General features: G+C 39.5%; 1 protein-coding gene across 4 annotated transcripts in view; it reads left to right on the forward strand.

The window, feature by feature from the left end:
* Adamtsl1 (ADAMTS like 1) overlaps positions 1 to 15,904 on the forward strand; it is a 361,048-nt gene that overhangs the window by 233,355 nt on the left and 111,789 nt on the right. For all 4 annotated transcript variants that reach the window (XM_048355943.1, XM_048356028.1, XM_048356104.1 and 1 more), the window contains one exon: positions 14,545 to 14,755. In XM_048355943.1, the coding sequence (XP_048211900.1) occupies positions 14,545 to 14,755 (211 nt within the window). The remainder of the gene's footprint in view (positions 1 to 14,544; positions 14,756 to 15,904) is intronic.

The following is a 15,904-nucleotide window of genomic DNA, read 5'->3' on the forward strand; positions in this document are numbered from 1 at the left end:
TCCAAAGATGTACAGATGACAACATCAATCTTAGTATTTGAGAGTGAAGAAATAAACAGGTCAAATGAGATCAAAGAAGGAAAATAAGATTTCAGGATCTTTCTATTAATTTAGTATAGATAAATGAAGAGTCCAGAACCAGGAAGTCAGCTGACCTCCATGTAGCATGGGGTAACATCACTCTTCACCATTTTTTGTTGTTGTTGTTGTTTTGGCTAGTTATATGGATACTACTGTTATTCAGAAATCAGTTATGGGGTTATTCCAGTCTTTCTATTTTCCTAACTCAGAAAGTAAATAATATACTCTAAAGATGAGCCAGAAAGTTGCTCTGTGGCCTGGGATGGAGTCAAATATTAGTTACCCAAAGTGTAGGAAGCAGGCACAAATTAAATAGAAAAATAGTTATTTTGACTTGGGTATAATAATAGCCATGATTCTAAGAATATACAAAAAAGGAACTCCAAAGACCCATTTTTCTATTGTTTTACTCTTATGCAGGAAAAATAATATTAAAACAATGATGACAACAGTACAAATGATGGCAAGTACCATGAAGGTGTTTTGCTAGGGTTTGTTGACATTATGCTCACAGTAAACATGCTTTAAGGATCAGGGCAATTTGTCAGTTCTATTTAACCCAAGTGTGTTTAAAAATAGGGTCCCAGGGATAACAGTCCTAACAACAAATGAGCACCAAGGATGATTTAATAACTAACATAAATCCTAACTTGAGGTTTTAATTTATACAGACTTTAGTCTGATAATAATTCCTTAACTTTCCCTGAAATAGCAAAACATCCAAGAAGAGAACACATCCTACTTAAATAAGTCTTTGAACCTGACTTGAAAAACAGTTTTAGGAGGTTTTTAATTTGGGGGAGAGTACATGTAAAAGCATTTGTGAAAGACCTCACCCTCATTTTCCAAGTAAACAAACTTCAGGTTTAGAAAGAGCACAAGGCCTGGTGTGTGTGTGTGTGTGTGTGTATGTGTGTGTGTGTGTGTGTCGTCTGTCTCTGTATTCATGTGTCTCACGTGTGTGTGTATGTGTGTGCATTTGTGTCCCCACACTGATGGAATTAATTACTGCCCCTCTGCCAGCATCAACAGCTCATTGCTTCCTTCTCACATATCAAACTCCAGAGACAGAGAGAAGGGAGTATCTCTAAGGAAATGTTATCTTGTGCCCTGGTATTGGTAGATTTTTCCCTGAACACTGACAGGCTTTAGGACAGACAGAAAAAGAGTATGCTGGCCCCTTATCCCTCTGCTGATGAGATGTATTCCATCCAGCATATTCCATTCAGCATTGTCCCAGGAGCCTCAGGTTTGAAATGTAGTGGTCTTGTCATTTGAGAGTTTACAGTCCAAAGTGCCTCTGCCTCCCAGTCTAACACACCCATAAATACATCAAGGAAAACAGAAGGGTGAGAACTAGAATTTTCCAAGGATTTTCTAACATAGGCTTTCTACTCCATATTCTTTCCAATCCTGATCACATGGTTAAAAAAATTATAGATCCCCAAGTGTACCATGTTCTCTTATTCACATTGCACCTGGAACATTTTATTTCCAACTTTGCCTGAATTACCCTTTAAGACTCAGTCCAGATGTCACTGGCTCCAAGAAGCTTTCCAGGCCTCTATCTCTTCTCTCTTGGCACCTAGTCAACATTTTTGTGCCTCTTGATAAATACATCATGTATTTATCAGCCTCAGTATCTAGACAGGAAGCCCCAGTGAAATGGGTTTAGATCTCTTTCATTTACTACTCTGTTCCCTCCTATGGAGATTAGAACACAAAAAATGTCCAGTAATGCTGGCTTATACCTATAATCCTAGCTACTTAGGGGACTGAGATCTGAGGATCACAGTTTGAAGCCAGCCCAGGCACAAAGTCCATGAAACATTTATCTCCAAGAAACCACACAACAAAAAAGCCAGAAATAAAGCTGTGTCTCAAGTGGTAGAGCACTAGCCCTGAGTACATGCCATACATGCCCCACAACCAGCCTAAAAATTTTAAAAAGCTCAATAAACAGTAGTGGGATGAAAGCATAAATAATTACCACTTATTATTAAAGGGTTTATATTTTTATATCTTAAGGCCTTAAGATAAGAATTGTTTTTAAATGTCTGTGTACAAATCATTCATATATAATACTTGTTATATATAATACTGGGCTTTTAGCAATGAACACATAGGTGCAAACACATGTGCATTTGTAGATGGCTGAATCAAAGGGGAATTAAAAATAGAGTCTTGAGTTCAAGCCTCATGACTGACAAAGAAGAGTCTTGTAAAAATGAAAAAAAAACATGATTATGATGGGAAAAATGGAGGTAGAATCTTATAGAATATAATGAAATCCAATCTGTGATTTCTGACACAAAGGACTGTTCTTTCCAGGCATTTCATTTGCAGAGAAAACTCATGAATACAAATGAATGACAGATTAAACAGTTCTCTCAAGGTTGAGTGCTGGTGGCTCAAGCTTATAATCCTAACTAGTCAGGAGGCTGAGATTTAAGAGTCTCAATTTGAAGCCAGTTTGAGCAATGAGGTCCAGGAGACTCTAATATCCAATAAACTACCTAAAAACCTGAAAGTGGATCTGTAGCTCCAATAGTAGACTGCTAGACTTGAACACAAAAGCTCAGGAACAATGCCCATTGCCAAGACAATGTTCAAGGCCCAGGATAGCACCAAAGTGGGTGGGGAAATTCTCTCAGGGACTAATTCACAGGAGTATATTAGTTTATTAGATCTATCATAATGAAATACTAAAAACAGGGTGACTTGCACTTCTATTTTTCTATGGCTAGTGGTCTAAATTCAAGGGGCAGAAGGGCTGATCTTGCTGAGACCTGGTGGAAAGGGCTCTGCCTCTTCCTGACTTCTGACAGTGGGCCAGCAACATTTAGCACTTAATGGCTTGTAGATACATCTCTCTAGTCCTCCTCTGTATGGCCATGTCCGCCATGTTCCCTCACACCTGTCTGTCTCAGGATCCAGGTTTACTCTTCCATAATGGTATCTTTGTATATTGGATTAGGTTCAACCTAGTGATCTCATTCTAAATTTGATTATGTCTATAAAGGCTCTATTTGTAAGGAAGATCAAACTCTAATATACTAGGAGCTAGAACTTTACCATATTTTTAGGGGACACAATTGAGCACATAACGGATGAAATATTTAGGTTTGTGGGGTTTTCAGGAAGAATACCACGTGTGAATCTGTATAAAATAAAGATGTTTAATTCTTAGTACAATGTATATCACACGATTGCCTTATGCCTAAACCATTGAATCCAAATCTTAAAAGCCTTATGGTCTACTTGAGATATTAACCAGACAAAAAAATTTAAACAGATAGATAAGATGCTCTGGTACTTGACTTAGAACAGCTCCATAGTAAGTGGTCTAGAATATAAACAAAGGCCAAATGACAGCAAAGAGGTACAGTTGATAAGAGTTTGGATGGTGAGGAATGCCTTTCTATAGAGGATGCACTTAAATCAGACTTACTTTTGGATCGGATTATCATAAAGCTGTTAGGCAGGAAGTGTTGGAAACAAATTCCCAGATGTGAAAAAGAAAATGTATTGAAAAGCCACTAGTGGCTGAGCTTCTTACTGCATTTAAGATAAGTTATTAAAGAAAAGAAGGGCTGGGAATATAGCTTAGTGGTAGAGTGCTCATCTTACATGCATGAAGCCCTGGGTTCGATTCCTCAGCACCACATAAACAGAAAAGGCCAGAAGTGGATCTGTGGCTCAACTGGTAGAGTGTTAGCCTTGAGCAAAAAGAAGCCAGGAACAGTGTTCAGGCCCTGAATCCAAGGCCTAGGACCGGCAAAAAAAAAGAAAAGAAAAGAAAGAAAGAAAAGAAAAATGATGCATTTAATGGAAAATCTTCAGTGTGAGGATGCTAATTAATATAAAATAAAAAAGATAAAAACAAGAAGAAAAACAACAGAAGACATTCTGTTTATGATTTTTAAAAATCATACGATCTTGACTTGAAAAATAACCTTAAGACTATTTTTAATAAGAAATTCCTACCTGTCTGGGAGTATGGCCTAGTGGCAAGAGTGCTTGCCTCCTACACATGAAGCTCTCAGTTTGATTCCCCAGCACCACATATATGGAAAACGGCCAGAGGGGGCACTGTGGCTCAAGTGGCAGAGTGCTAGCCTTGAGCAAGAAGAGGCCAGGGACAGTGCTCAGGCCCTGAGTCCAAGGCCCAGGACTGGCCAAAAAAAAAGGAAAATGAAATTCCTTTCCTACCCAGAATGCTAACCATCTGACTAAAATATCAAACTCCTAAGAGTTTGATAAGTCATTAAGCTTATTTACTCTACTAACTTGTTTTTCAGGGAGCTCAGATATGAAAGATAACCATCAGTGGGAATTGTCCTTTTAGTTTGAAATGAATATACAGTAACTACACTGATTTGTTGGGAACAGCATATATTTCAATACACATGTACAATGTGCATGATCAGATCAGAGTAACTGTCATAAGAATCACTTCACACAACCCTTTCTTTGAATTCAGAACTTTTCAAATCCTCTTCACTACGTATTTTGAAATAGTCAACTCGTTGTTATCAATTATAGTTATCCTGTATGCTATAGAATATGAGAAGTTCTTACTTTTATCCAACTATAATCTTTTACCCATTAACTGCCTCTCTCATCTCTCTCTCTCCCTCCCACTTTCTCCAGCCTCTTGTAAGCATTAGTCTCCTTTCTATTTCCATGATAGCAACTCATTTAGCCTCTCTACATAAGTGAGAACATGTGGTATTTGTCTTTGTGTCTGACTTGTTTTATTTAATATAATGTCCACCAGCTTCATCCATATTACTGCAAATGACAGGATTTCATTATTTTTATGGATGAATAGTAAGATTTTCTATCTTATTTAAATGTACTGTCACCTATATGAATGGGAACCAGAGCTTAGAAGCTTTAATTAAATCAAGCTGTGTGTAGGTGAAAGGACAGATGCATATTTTTGGACAGTGAGGTCTCATTAGAGAAAAGTGGTGGAGGTAAGAGAAGTCTGGAGATACTGTATAATTGGGTCTAGTCTTGATTCTGTTCTGCCTTTGACATACTCCATGTAAGAGGTAGGTTAAGAAGCAAATGGCATGCTGGTAATAAGATGCTACAAGTATTATTTTTTGTTAAGAGCTAGTCATTAGCCAACTGTCAGTGGCTTATACCTGCAATCTTAGGTACTCAGGTACTTAGGTATACACACACACACACACACACACACACACACACACACACAGAGTCAGGGAGCTGTGGCTCAAGTGCTAGAGCACTAGCCTTGAGCAAAAAAGCTAAGGGACAGCACCCTTAGTTCAAGCCCACATACCATCAACATATGCACACAAAAACTAGTCATTAATTTTTTTAAATAGCAATGAAGTCTTGACAAGTCATTTGTAATGTTGACAACATTTGTATGTTTTATCTTTGGAAATGATTTAGAATGCGAGGCAGATTGTCATAACTAAAATATTCATGTTGGCTATGCCATCCTCAAGTGGTAGTGAATGCCATGCCATATCATGCTATGTCAGGTATTTGGGAATCTTAGCCATAACTATTTGCATAGATCCCAAACTACAGGTCGAGCAGACTAACTTCCAAGGAAAGCATGGCTCTATCTCCTATTTCCTGAGCTGTGTGAATTACAGTTTTATAGACAGCCCAGATTTTCCTAATGCTATTCATCATATATGCTTTTAGTTTATTTTTGGCCTTCAAATATATTTTTATTCTCATGTCTAACATCTCCTTTGATCTCTTATTTATTTATTTTCAGGCCTTATTCAAGCAGTTTCTTAAAACAGTGGTTGTGAGAGGTAACAAATCCATCTTCTGTAGGTGGGTGAACCACCTTCCCTCTAATCCTGTCTCTTCTCTTTGTAACCTTTCACAGTTCATTTCCCTAGGCCTTAGCAACCGAGTAGGGTAGAAGTTTCCAACCCAACTTTGGGGAAAGCACATTTGCATCTAGGGTTTTTGTAGGAAACAACTAGGAATCACTACATAAACATACATATGTTTGGATATGTATTTGTTTATTGATTTATCTATGTCTGTGCATCTGTTTTCAAGAATCATATGTTCACACTGCTTTGAGTATCAGTCCAGTTCTACAAGGACTATTCTAGTCTTTCTACTTTGCATATTTCTATCTTCCCTCTCTGCCAATAACAAATCTGGCTCACATTATTTTTCAGGTGTTTATGTATTTTTTTAGTCCTCCTTGAACGTTTGACTCCCAGATATCCTGGCCCAGTGTTGAACCCTTGTCACATGCCAAAGGGCCACTCCTCACCAAGCCTCATGACCAAGTTTATTCCCTACAAAGAGAAAGAAGGAAGAAAGAAGGAGAAAAGAAGAGCGAGTTGAGAGTTTAGTTCCAGATAGGCAGCTCTTGTCCCTGAACCACACAGCTCAGCCTGGGACAGCCTGGCTCCTGCCCCAACAGACAGTTCAACTCTGAATCCAAATGAGATTCTGAATAAAAGCAAGTACAATGGCTACATATATATCCCTTTAGACTGATACTCTGGCAGCTGTGGGCTATAGGTAGATTTGGTACAAGGAGATATGGAGACAAACTGTCATCCATTAATAAGAATCCAAGAAACTAAAATGGATGAATCCTAGACAATGTCCATTTCCCCTGCCTTAAACTTCCTACAGTTGAACATACCCAGTAGTATCCCGGGAATTACTATTGGGCTGCTGCCCACCTCCTAACCTCAAAGGCATTTCCAAGGGAAACACATACATTTGAGGGACTTTTAAAAATCACAGGATAAAAATAGTGAGAAGAAATGACACATTGGATGCTTACACACAGCTTTAAGAAATACTTCTAATAAAACCCCTCAAGTTGGCAAGGAAGTTTTCTCCTCTAAAACATTTAAATGTGTCTTCTAAACAATGGATCTAAAACTTTATTTTAAATTATCAAATAAAGAATCAAGCCTACATTTCTACAAAAACCAAGGTAAGAGAAGGCTCTTCCAGTATAATAGTTTCAAGTGGATAGATTATGCCATTAGAAAGTACATACCTTTACACTAGCAATCATGAGATGCTGAAAGGCCAAGGTCATTACCTTCTCTGGAAAAGTAGACAGAAAAACCATGGCAACTCAAAAATGAACCCTGTCCAAAGGAAAGTACATTCTTCCTTCTGTATGGATAACACAGGCTGCTAAGAAGGGCCAACCACCCCAAACCCTTCAATGCCCACATTAACTCTGAAGATCACTTGGACAAGAAAACAAACAGTGTCTTTTGGGGAGACCACACACTGCCTTTGCCAAACATTTAGCTTCCAAGGACCACTGCCAGCCACTGTACTCAAATCCAATTGCAATGGTGGTTGTGACCTTGTGTTGGTACTAGGATGTTTGTGTCTCTAAGTACTACGGAGCCTCACACTGACTCCTTGGCTCTTCTTGCTTCTGCTATATTTCATTACTGAAGCCTGATCATTGCTGGTTCTCACATAGGACACAATAATCAGGCATGCAGAAGCCAGGCTACCTGAGTTTAGACTCTGACTCTCCTGTTCACCAGCTATGTAACATTGCTCAGATTACTTAATGCTTCCAATGCTCTATTAGCTCACCCTATTAAATGAAAATGCTGAGAATACTTTTTTTCTAAATTAATATCAATAGTACACACATGTACCTCACATCTTAGATGAGCTTAACTCTGGCTCTGTGGGACTTCAGTGAAGGAAGGTGGGAAAATAAAGGGCTAAGGCTGACAAATCTACTGTGCTGCCCCCACGAGAGGGAGCAGCTCCAACTTTGGTGCTTGTGGATCCAAGTCACGGTGAAGTTGGGCACAGTCAAGGTGACACTGGCATCTCTGAGACACCCACCACCAGGCATATTGGGCTATGATCTGTTTTCTCCAGGCCTCAGCTACTTGATGATAAAATATAAATGCTAAATAGGGCTATGGAGAGAATTATTTAAGATAGTATGTCTAAAATCAACAAGCACAAGCTCTAACTCAGGCTAAATGCTGTATAAATGGGAGTATGACTGTTGTTATTGGTGATAGGTATGGTGTCAGCACGACTGCACTCCTGGCAGATGTCTAAAGATGCCCTGCCCAGCCCCAAATCCAGATATGATGACAGCACTAGTCTCTTAGGCTAGGCTTGGGCAGAGCTCCAGCCCTGTCAGAGAAACAAAATGGGAATTAGGAAGCCAAGTCTAATATCCCTCAGAGTTACACCATACTGAATCCAATTATAATGGCAAGTCAACCTAGGAATACTTGGCAGTGAGCAGAAAGCAAGAAGATGAATTCCAGCCACTGAGGTGGAGGTGACCTTCCATTGTCTGCCTGTCCTGGGTCAGAAGTCAATTACTCTGGGACTGGGCAGCCTAACAGTGTTAAGGCAACCACTATGAGTTCACAGAGTCCTGCCTGCAAACAGGTTTTGACAGAAATACAGAGAAGAAGAGCTCTGAGGAAAGAAGTATAGAAAAAGAATGTGATGGTGTTCAGAGTCTCTCTAACATTTTGTCCAAGGGCCCATACATGAAGCTGAACACCTAGAAGCTGAAAGAAACCAGCACCAGCAGGTTTGCCACTCTCCTTATACAAGGCCTCAATCTTCAAGTCAAAAGCGTGGGGGGCAGATATACTTCAAATTCAGAATATTCTGCACTTTAGAAAGATGTTAGTTGACTAAGACACGAAGTATATAACAATGCTAGCAGTTTCTGGGGGAAAACACTGTATCCCAGCAAGCTAAAATGCTATAATATACTGTATAAATCTTTACATGAAATAGGATGCAGCCTATCAAAAGCATTCAACATAGGCCTAATTTTGTCACCAAAAGAGTTTACACAACGCTGAAAAAAGGTTGATCGTGTTCAGAGCTTTTGAGACTTTGAAGTTGGGAGTCAGTAGTTGTTCAGAGCATACTGCTGAGAGGTTGACCAGCCAACTGACCAGCCCTAAGGAGCATACGCAGTTCACTGGACATTCAACTGCATTGGAGTCAACCATACTTACCAAGCATCTGCTCTGTTCTAAGCACCATGCTAGCTGCTGAGGTTACAGTGATTTTGTTTCCTAGGGCTGAAGTACCAATGGGAAGCTTAACACAATTGGAAGGCATGAGTTCACCATTCTGGATATGAAAATCAAGTCCAAAGTCAAGGTGTCCAGAGAGCCAGGCTTCCTCTGAAAACTAAAAGGAAGAACCTGTCCTGTGTCTTCTAGTTTCTGGGGTTGGGTCAAATCTTTGGCAAGGCTCATTTCAAGTTGTGTTGTTCTAAGCCCTGCCTCCATCGTCACTGGGCATGCTCCTGTGTGTTCCTCTCTCTTCTTGTCAGAACACTACTCGTGTTGAGTCAAGGGCCCAGCCAACTCCATTAAATAAGAGTATTAGATGAGTCTCAGCCATGGGTCCATCATGAAGACTCAAATATGGTCTTCTGCAATGACCCAATATCATGGAAAGCCACATTCTGAGCTCCTCGGGATTAAGGTTACATCATACCTTTTGGAACAACTAATAAACCACAACAGGTATATCCTCATCAAGCTAACAGTGGAATTGAGGTAGTCAGATTCTATGTCAAGAATTTCCAGAGGAAAGTATGCATGAGACCATTAATATGATAGAATTTTTACTGCATTTCCCCCTCAAGAAGAGCAGTTTAAATGGAGATGAAACGATGAGAAAAGTTACCAAACCAAAGGGGGAGAAGAGATACTAATGGCCTTACTCAGATCAGAATTCCTAACCGACTCAGCACTATACTTATGCCAAAGCCAGGCCCAGAGCCCCAGAGAAGCCCTGGCAGTTCCCCCTTGCTTCCAGCCAGAGGTAATCTGGCCCTTGGCTGGCTCCCACTGGCCTGCAGCTTCTCTCCCAGAAACAGCCAAAGACAAAAGGTGCAAGGAAAGGATATCAGCCTCCACCAAGGCTCATAGCCCACAATGGTAGCTTGTGTGCAGGAGGGAAGGAGGGGAGAGTCTGCTTTCCCTTTTGTTGTCTAAGTTGATGAAAATACTTTTGACCCAGAATCAGCAAAGCACTTACTACACAAGACAGCTTCTGCTGACCTCCTTCCTTGAGAATGTGTAATGTACTTTTATCAGGGTAGGCAGATAGGTCTGTTGTGTGAGTTTCTCTGAGAAGTGTTCAAGCAGCCTCATAGCTGCCAAAATGCCTTTGCTTCAAGGTCCCAGTGGCTGAATTTCTGCCAAAGGTGGGGGGGTGGGCAAGAGCCAGAGGGAGGAAGGGTGTAAAACTTATCATCTGACAAGCTGTAACCTTGGGACAGCCTTAACTGTGCACGCAGCTCCTTGTGAGACTCCAGAGTGGTCATCAGCATAGGGTTGGCTGTTGGACCATTTTATACCCACATTTTAGGATCTCAAAGATGGGGGGGGGGCGCGACTTTAAAAAATATAGCCAACAAAAGTGCACAGATTCTTCATTTGCAACTTGATGGTTTCTTTATAAAATGGACCAAATCCAGCACCAACATCCATATAACATTTTAGAACCCTCCTATTATATCCCCTTTCTATTTCTTATGCACCATGGGTATGAGCGTCCTGACTTCTAACATCACAGGTGGCTCTGGGTTGTTGAGCTTATATAAATGAAAAGAAACAGCATAAACCTTTGTGTTGTGGCTTCATTCACTCAATTTCATCTTTCGACACTCATCCAAGTTATTGTTATTGCTACAGTTCATTCTCATTCTCATCATTTAATATAGTATTATATGAATGTATCACAGTGCTTTATTTGTCCTTGATGTGGGGTTTTCCTGTCTGGGCTATCATAAACAGTGCTTTGGATATGTCTCTGGAAGAACATGTTTATGATGGGGAGAGGAAGATATTTATATTGTATATTGCAGAATAAAAAAATGCTTTAATGGGCGCTAGTGACTCATGCCTATAATCCTTTCTATTCAGGAAACTGAGATTTGAATATTGTGACTCAAAGCTAGCCTGGGTAAGAAAATCTGTAAGACTCTAATCTCCAATTAGCCACAAAGAAAAAAGCTCAGCAGTAGACCTTTGTCTCAAGTGGTAAAACACTAGCTTTGAGCAGACAAAGCTTAGGAACAGTGCTTAGACCCTGAGTTTAAGCACACAGACACACCCACATTCCCCTCAATCCTAATAACATATAGAGATAAATACATGTTCACTCTCAGCATGTAGGTGAGTAAAGAATTTGGAATTAGGTGGTCACTGGTATCTAAGATCTGAGGAGCACAATTTGAAGCCAGTCCAGGCACAAAAGGCTATGAGACTCTTGTCTCCAATTAACCAGCAAAATGCTGAAAATAGAGGTGTGGCTCAAATAATAGGGCACCACCATCCTTGAGCATAAAGCCAAGTAAGAGCTTGAGGTCTGGAGTTCAAGCCCTAACTGCAGCACAAAAGGAAAAAAAGTTTGGCATGATTTGACTAGGTTAGATTTGGCCTAAGGTCATCCTGAGGCTGCTGTCATCTGAAGGCTATCTGGGGTATGGAGAATGTGCTGTTAAAGCAGTTCCTGCACAGGAGGAGCTAGTGCTGTCAGTGGAAGAGAGGCTGCGGTTTTTCCACTGGTGAACTTTCCCTACATCTGAGTGCTCTCATGCCTACCAGTGGATCACTTCCCCATTGGCCCCAGAGTGAGCAGTCAAAAAGAACACCAGACAGAAACTGTATCCCATAGGATCTAGCCTTGGAAGTTCTGTAATATCACTTCTACTTCACACTGCTCATTGGAAATGAGCCTCAGCATCCAGTCTGCACTCAGAACCCCTCCTTTAAAAAGAAGAGATTATCAAAGAAAGTATGAACATGCCTTAAAACCTCAAGCTTCTTTTAAAGTTTATAATATGCTAGGAGTCTAGATTTATGTGTGTAACATGTTAGTGAACTGTGCAATATTAAGGCTAAGCTCATAGACACTTTTTCTGTGTACTAGTCTAAGCAAGCATTAAGAATGTTTGCCCTGGGGGGCTGGGAATATGGCCTAGTGGTAGAGTGATACATGAAGCCCTGGGTTTGATTCTTCAGTATCACATATGTAGAAAAAGCCAGAAGTGGTGCCATGGCTCAAGTGGTAGAGTGCTAGCCTTGAGCAAAAAGAAGCTCAGGGATAGTGCCCAGGCCCAGAGTTCAAGCCCCAGGACTGGCACAAAAAAAAGAATGTTTGCCCTAAATATGTTAGAAAGCTACATCAGTCTCTCCATCTGTCTGATTACTCTTTAGGTTCAACTGAGCAAAATAGTACTTTATTACATGGTCTGTGTGTGGCAAGTCTCACACATATTATGACATTTTGCATGTACATTGTTGCAATTTGAGAACATATGCATGTAGTTTAAAATTAATTTCATCTCTTTACCAACAAAAGATGTAAGACACAAAAAGAAAAGTTAATACACCTTCATACAAGGATCACAAAGAAATATATTAAATCTGTCCTTTCTACTTCTATTCATTTTAAAGTTTTGTGAATAACTATAGGACAATTTTCATATCAATTAAATGGGATCATAAGTTTACATGACCTTTATGATGGCAGATCTTTTCTATTTGCTTTTTTTACCAGGAATTCATTCACTGTCTACATTAACTAACTAGAAGTTCAATAATAGACCCTTAGAGTCAAAAAAACTGATTCGGTCACAGGCCTACTTTCAGAATATGTACTCTAGCAGCGCCCTTGACAGGTAGAACTAGAACACAATTGAGAAGGTAATTGGTATCTAAAGAAGATGTGAAGGTAATATTTTGAATATGGATCAAGTTGGTATATGTAGAAATAAAAGAAATTTGTAGGAATAAGGACAAAACAAAAGGTATTTCAAATTAAGAGTAGATCTTTCATAAAGATGGAATTATAAAGGCCAGGAGCAAGTAGCTCATCTCTGTAATCCTAGCTACTCACCAAGCTGAGATCTGTTCCTAGTTAGGAGCAAGCCTGGACACAAATGTTAGTGAGACACCATCACCAATTAACCAGCAAAAAGCCAGACTGGAGGTATGGCCCAAGTCATACAAAACCACCTATACCCTTGAGTTCAAGCCCTCTTACAGAAAATACAGATAGACAGATGACAGATAGATAGATGATAGATAATGACAGATAGAGTTAAAAAAATAGATGATTAACAGATAGAGATAAATAATAGATGATTGAGATAGATAGATAGATAGATAGATAGATAGATAGATAGAGATAGATAGATAGATAGATAGATCTAGAAAAACTAAGTGGCATAAGTGGAAATAAAATAATATGCTATAGATATGACTAATCATGGTACATATGAAAGGAGCTTGGAGAGATGGGCCTGGAAGGTAGTTACATGTTCACACAGTAGAGAGAAGTGATGAGAGTATACATTCAGTTTTACAGTAATGAAAATCATTATGGTCAAAAAAATTTAACCAATTTTTGGGACTGCCTAACAAAGTAGACATTAGCTACTGAAGGATGTATTGCCATGCTTTTTTTTTTTTTTTTTTTGGCCATTCCTATTTGTAGAACCTTTGTTTCTCAGACTGTAAACAAAACTACTAAAACTGACCATTGGAGATCATGTCTGAGTTGGAGCCCAGGCAACTGAGCTTTGTCCTTATCACTCCCATTTTGAAGGCTGCATCAACATGGAAGTGCAGTGGGGCTGTTTTTATAGGCCCTCAGCTCCCTATAAACATACTTCTCAAGATGTGGCCATTTAGAACTGGCCAATTCATGTGCTCAACTCATCTCTGTGTTTGATTTCCATGTCTAGATAATGAGCTACTCGCTCCACTTATTTCCCTTCAAGAAGACTGATCTATTTAGCAGCCCCTGCTTCTGTTACATTATCCAGTCCCAGGCAGCGATGATATGTCTACATAAGACAGAGACATTTCTGTGCTTGGATGGAAGTTTGAAGGAAGTTGGAGCCAGTGACCTTTCACTTTGAAGCCAATGAATAGCAAGCACAATTTTTTCAGTCTTGCTAAGAATGGAGACTGGAAAAATTAGGAGAAAGTTTCTTTTATCCTTTCTATCCACTATTCAGTATGTGATACCCAACCTGTGTCCCATCTAGCATTCCACCATTGTGTTGGTGAAGTTTGCATGCTCCATCAAAATCAACATAATCATAGGAGAACTGGTGATTCTGTAGATAAACATTAATTGTCCTGTTTTATCACCTTATTTGCTTTATTTTAAATTCTAAGGGCATGAGAGTGGAAGATAGATTCTAGGCTTAGGAGAAAATTACTAATCAATCTAGAACTAGAGTTTCTTACATTCCCAATTAAGAGTTTAATGGCATTAGCAATTTCCTGGAAATTATTCTCTACACAGGAACTAAGACAATCTTCTCTCTCCTCCCCCCTCTTTCTTTCTCTCTTCCTCTCTCTCTCTCTCTTCCACTCTCACTCTCTCTCTTTCTCTCTCTCTCTCTCTCTTCTCTCTTCTCTGTTTTCTTCTCAGGTGGGAAATTGGCAAGTGGAGTCCATGTAGTCTTACGTGTGGGGTTGGCCTTCAGACCCGAGATGTCTTCTGCTCCCACTTACTTTCCAAAGAAATGAATGAAATGGTAATCCTGGCTGATGAGCTGTGTCACCACCCCAAGCCCAACACAGTCCAAGCTTGCAACCGTTTCAATTGCCCCCCAGCCTGGTATCCTGCACAATGGCAGCTGGTGAGTCCTGAAGTTACTCCGTATTGGAGTTTTTGTTTGAGATAGCAATTTTTACACAAAGGATGCATTCTCATAGGAATTTTGTCCTGCTAAAGAAATGTTCAAGTTCTGCTATCCCTCCCTTCTTAATTCTCCCCCAAACTTCTTCAAATCTTTATTTTTTAGTATATAAATACTATGCATTTTCTACCATTACACACCTGTAATCTCCAAAAGCAGCTCAAAATACTCATCTGTTATCCTGAGCATATTCCCAACACAGTTTTCACCAAGTTAAGGAAAAAGTTTTTAAAGATAGACAGTTCAGTGCAGTTTTTTCCCTATAAAAGGTAGACTGGTTTTTGAATTGTGCCTTGGGTAGTTTTTACTATTTAAAATTCTAAGAAATTATAGTATGAGATAGTGCTTTTTAAAAAAAATACATCATTACTTAGTAAAGTAAAATTAATGTGTATTACTGCAACCTAAAATAACCTTTTCGTGTGCCTTTAGAGAGCACAGGCACTGGTAGCTCACTCTTGTAATCCTAACTACTCAGGAGGCTGAGATCTAAAGATTGCAATTTGAAGCCAGCCTGGGCAGGAAAGTCCATGAGACTCTTATCTCAAAACCCAGAAGTGGTGCTGTGGTTCCAAAGTGGTACAGCACTGGCCTGAAGCAAAAGAACTCACGGACAGCATCCAGGCCCATAAAAATCTTTCTTTCCTCATTAGGACATCAGGTATAGCTTTGAAATGACAATAAAGGTTATAAAAAAAAAAAGTAAGCATTGCAAATAAAAGGGACATACATACCTGTGTGAGAGTGTTTTGAACTCTAAAAGTGTCATAGTTTAGATGGTAAATTATGCAGTTACCCCCACTGAGGAAAGAGGATACCAACTTACCCTTTACTCTTTCCTTAGTACCTAGTCTAAAAAAATCCTCCGTACTTTTCCTTCCTTTCCCTGTCCATCTTGGGGCTATGGTTTAGTAAAATACTCAAAGACTCAAAAGTGAAGAAAGAGCAAAACACAAAAATATGATCAGCACATGGTATCTGCAAGTTCTACAGCCATGTATTCAACCAACCCCAGACTGCTACTTATTTAGGCCTACAATGGTTGCCATCTGTACTGAACATAAATAGATTTCTTTTCTGTCTTTATTC

The sequence above is a fragment of the Perognathus longimembris genome, chromosome 1 (assembly GCF_023159225.1).
Source record: "Perognathus longimembris pacificus isolate PPM17 chromosome 1, ASM2315922v1, whole genome shotgun sequence".
Lineage (NCBI taxonomy): Eukaryota > Metazoa > Chordata > Mammalia > Rodentia > Heteromyidae > Perognathus > Perognathus longimembris.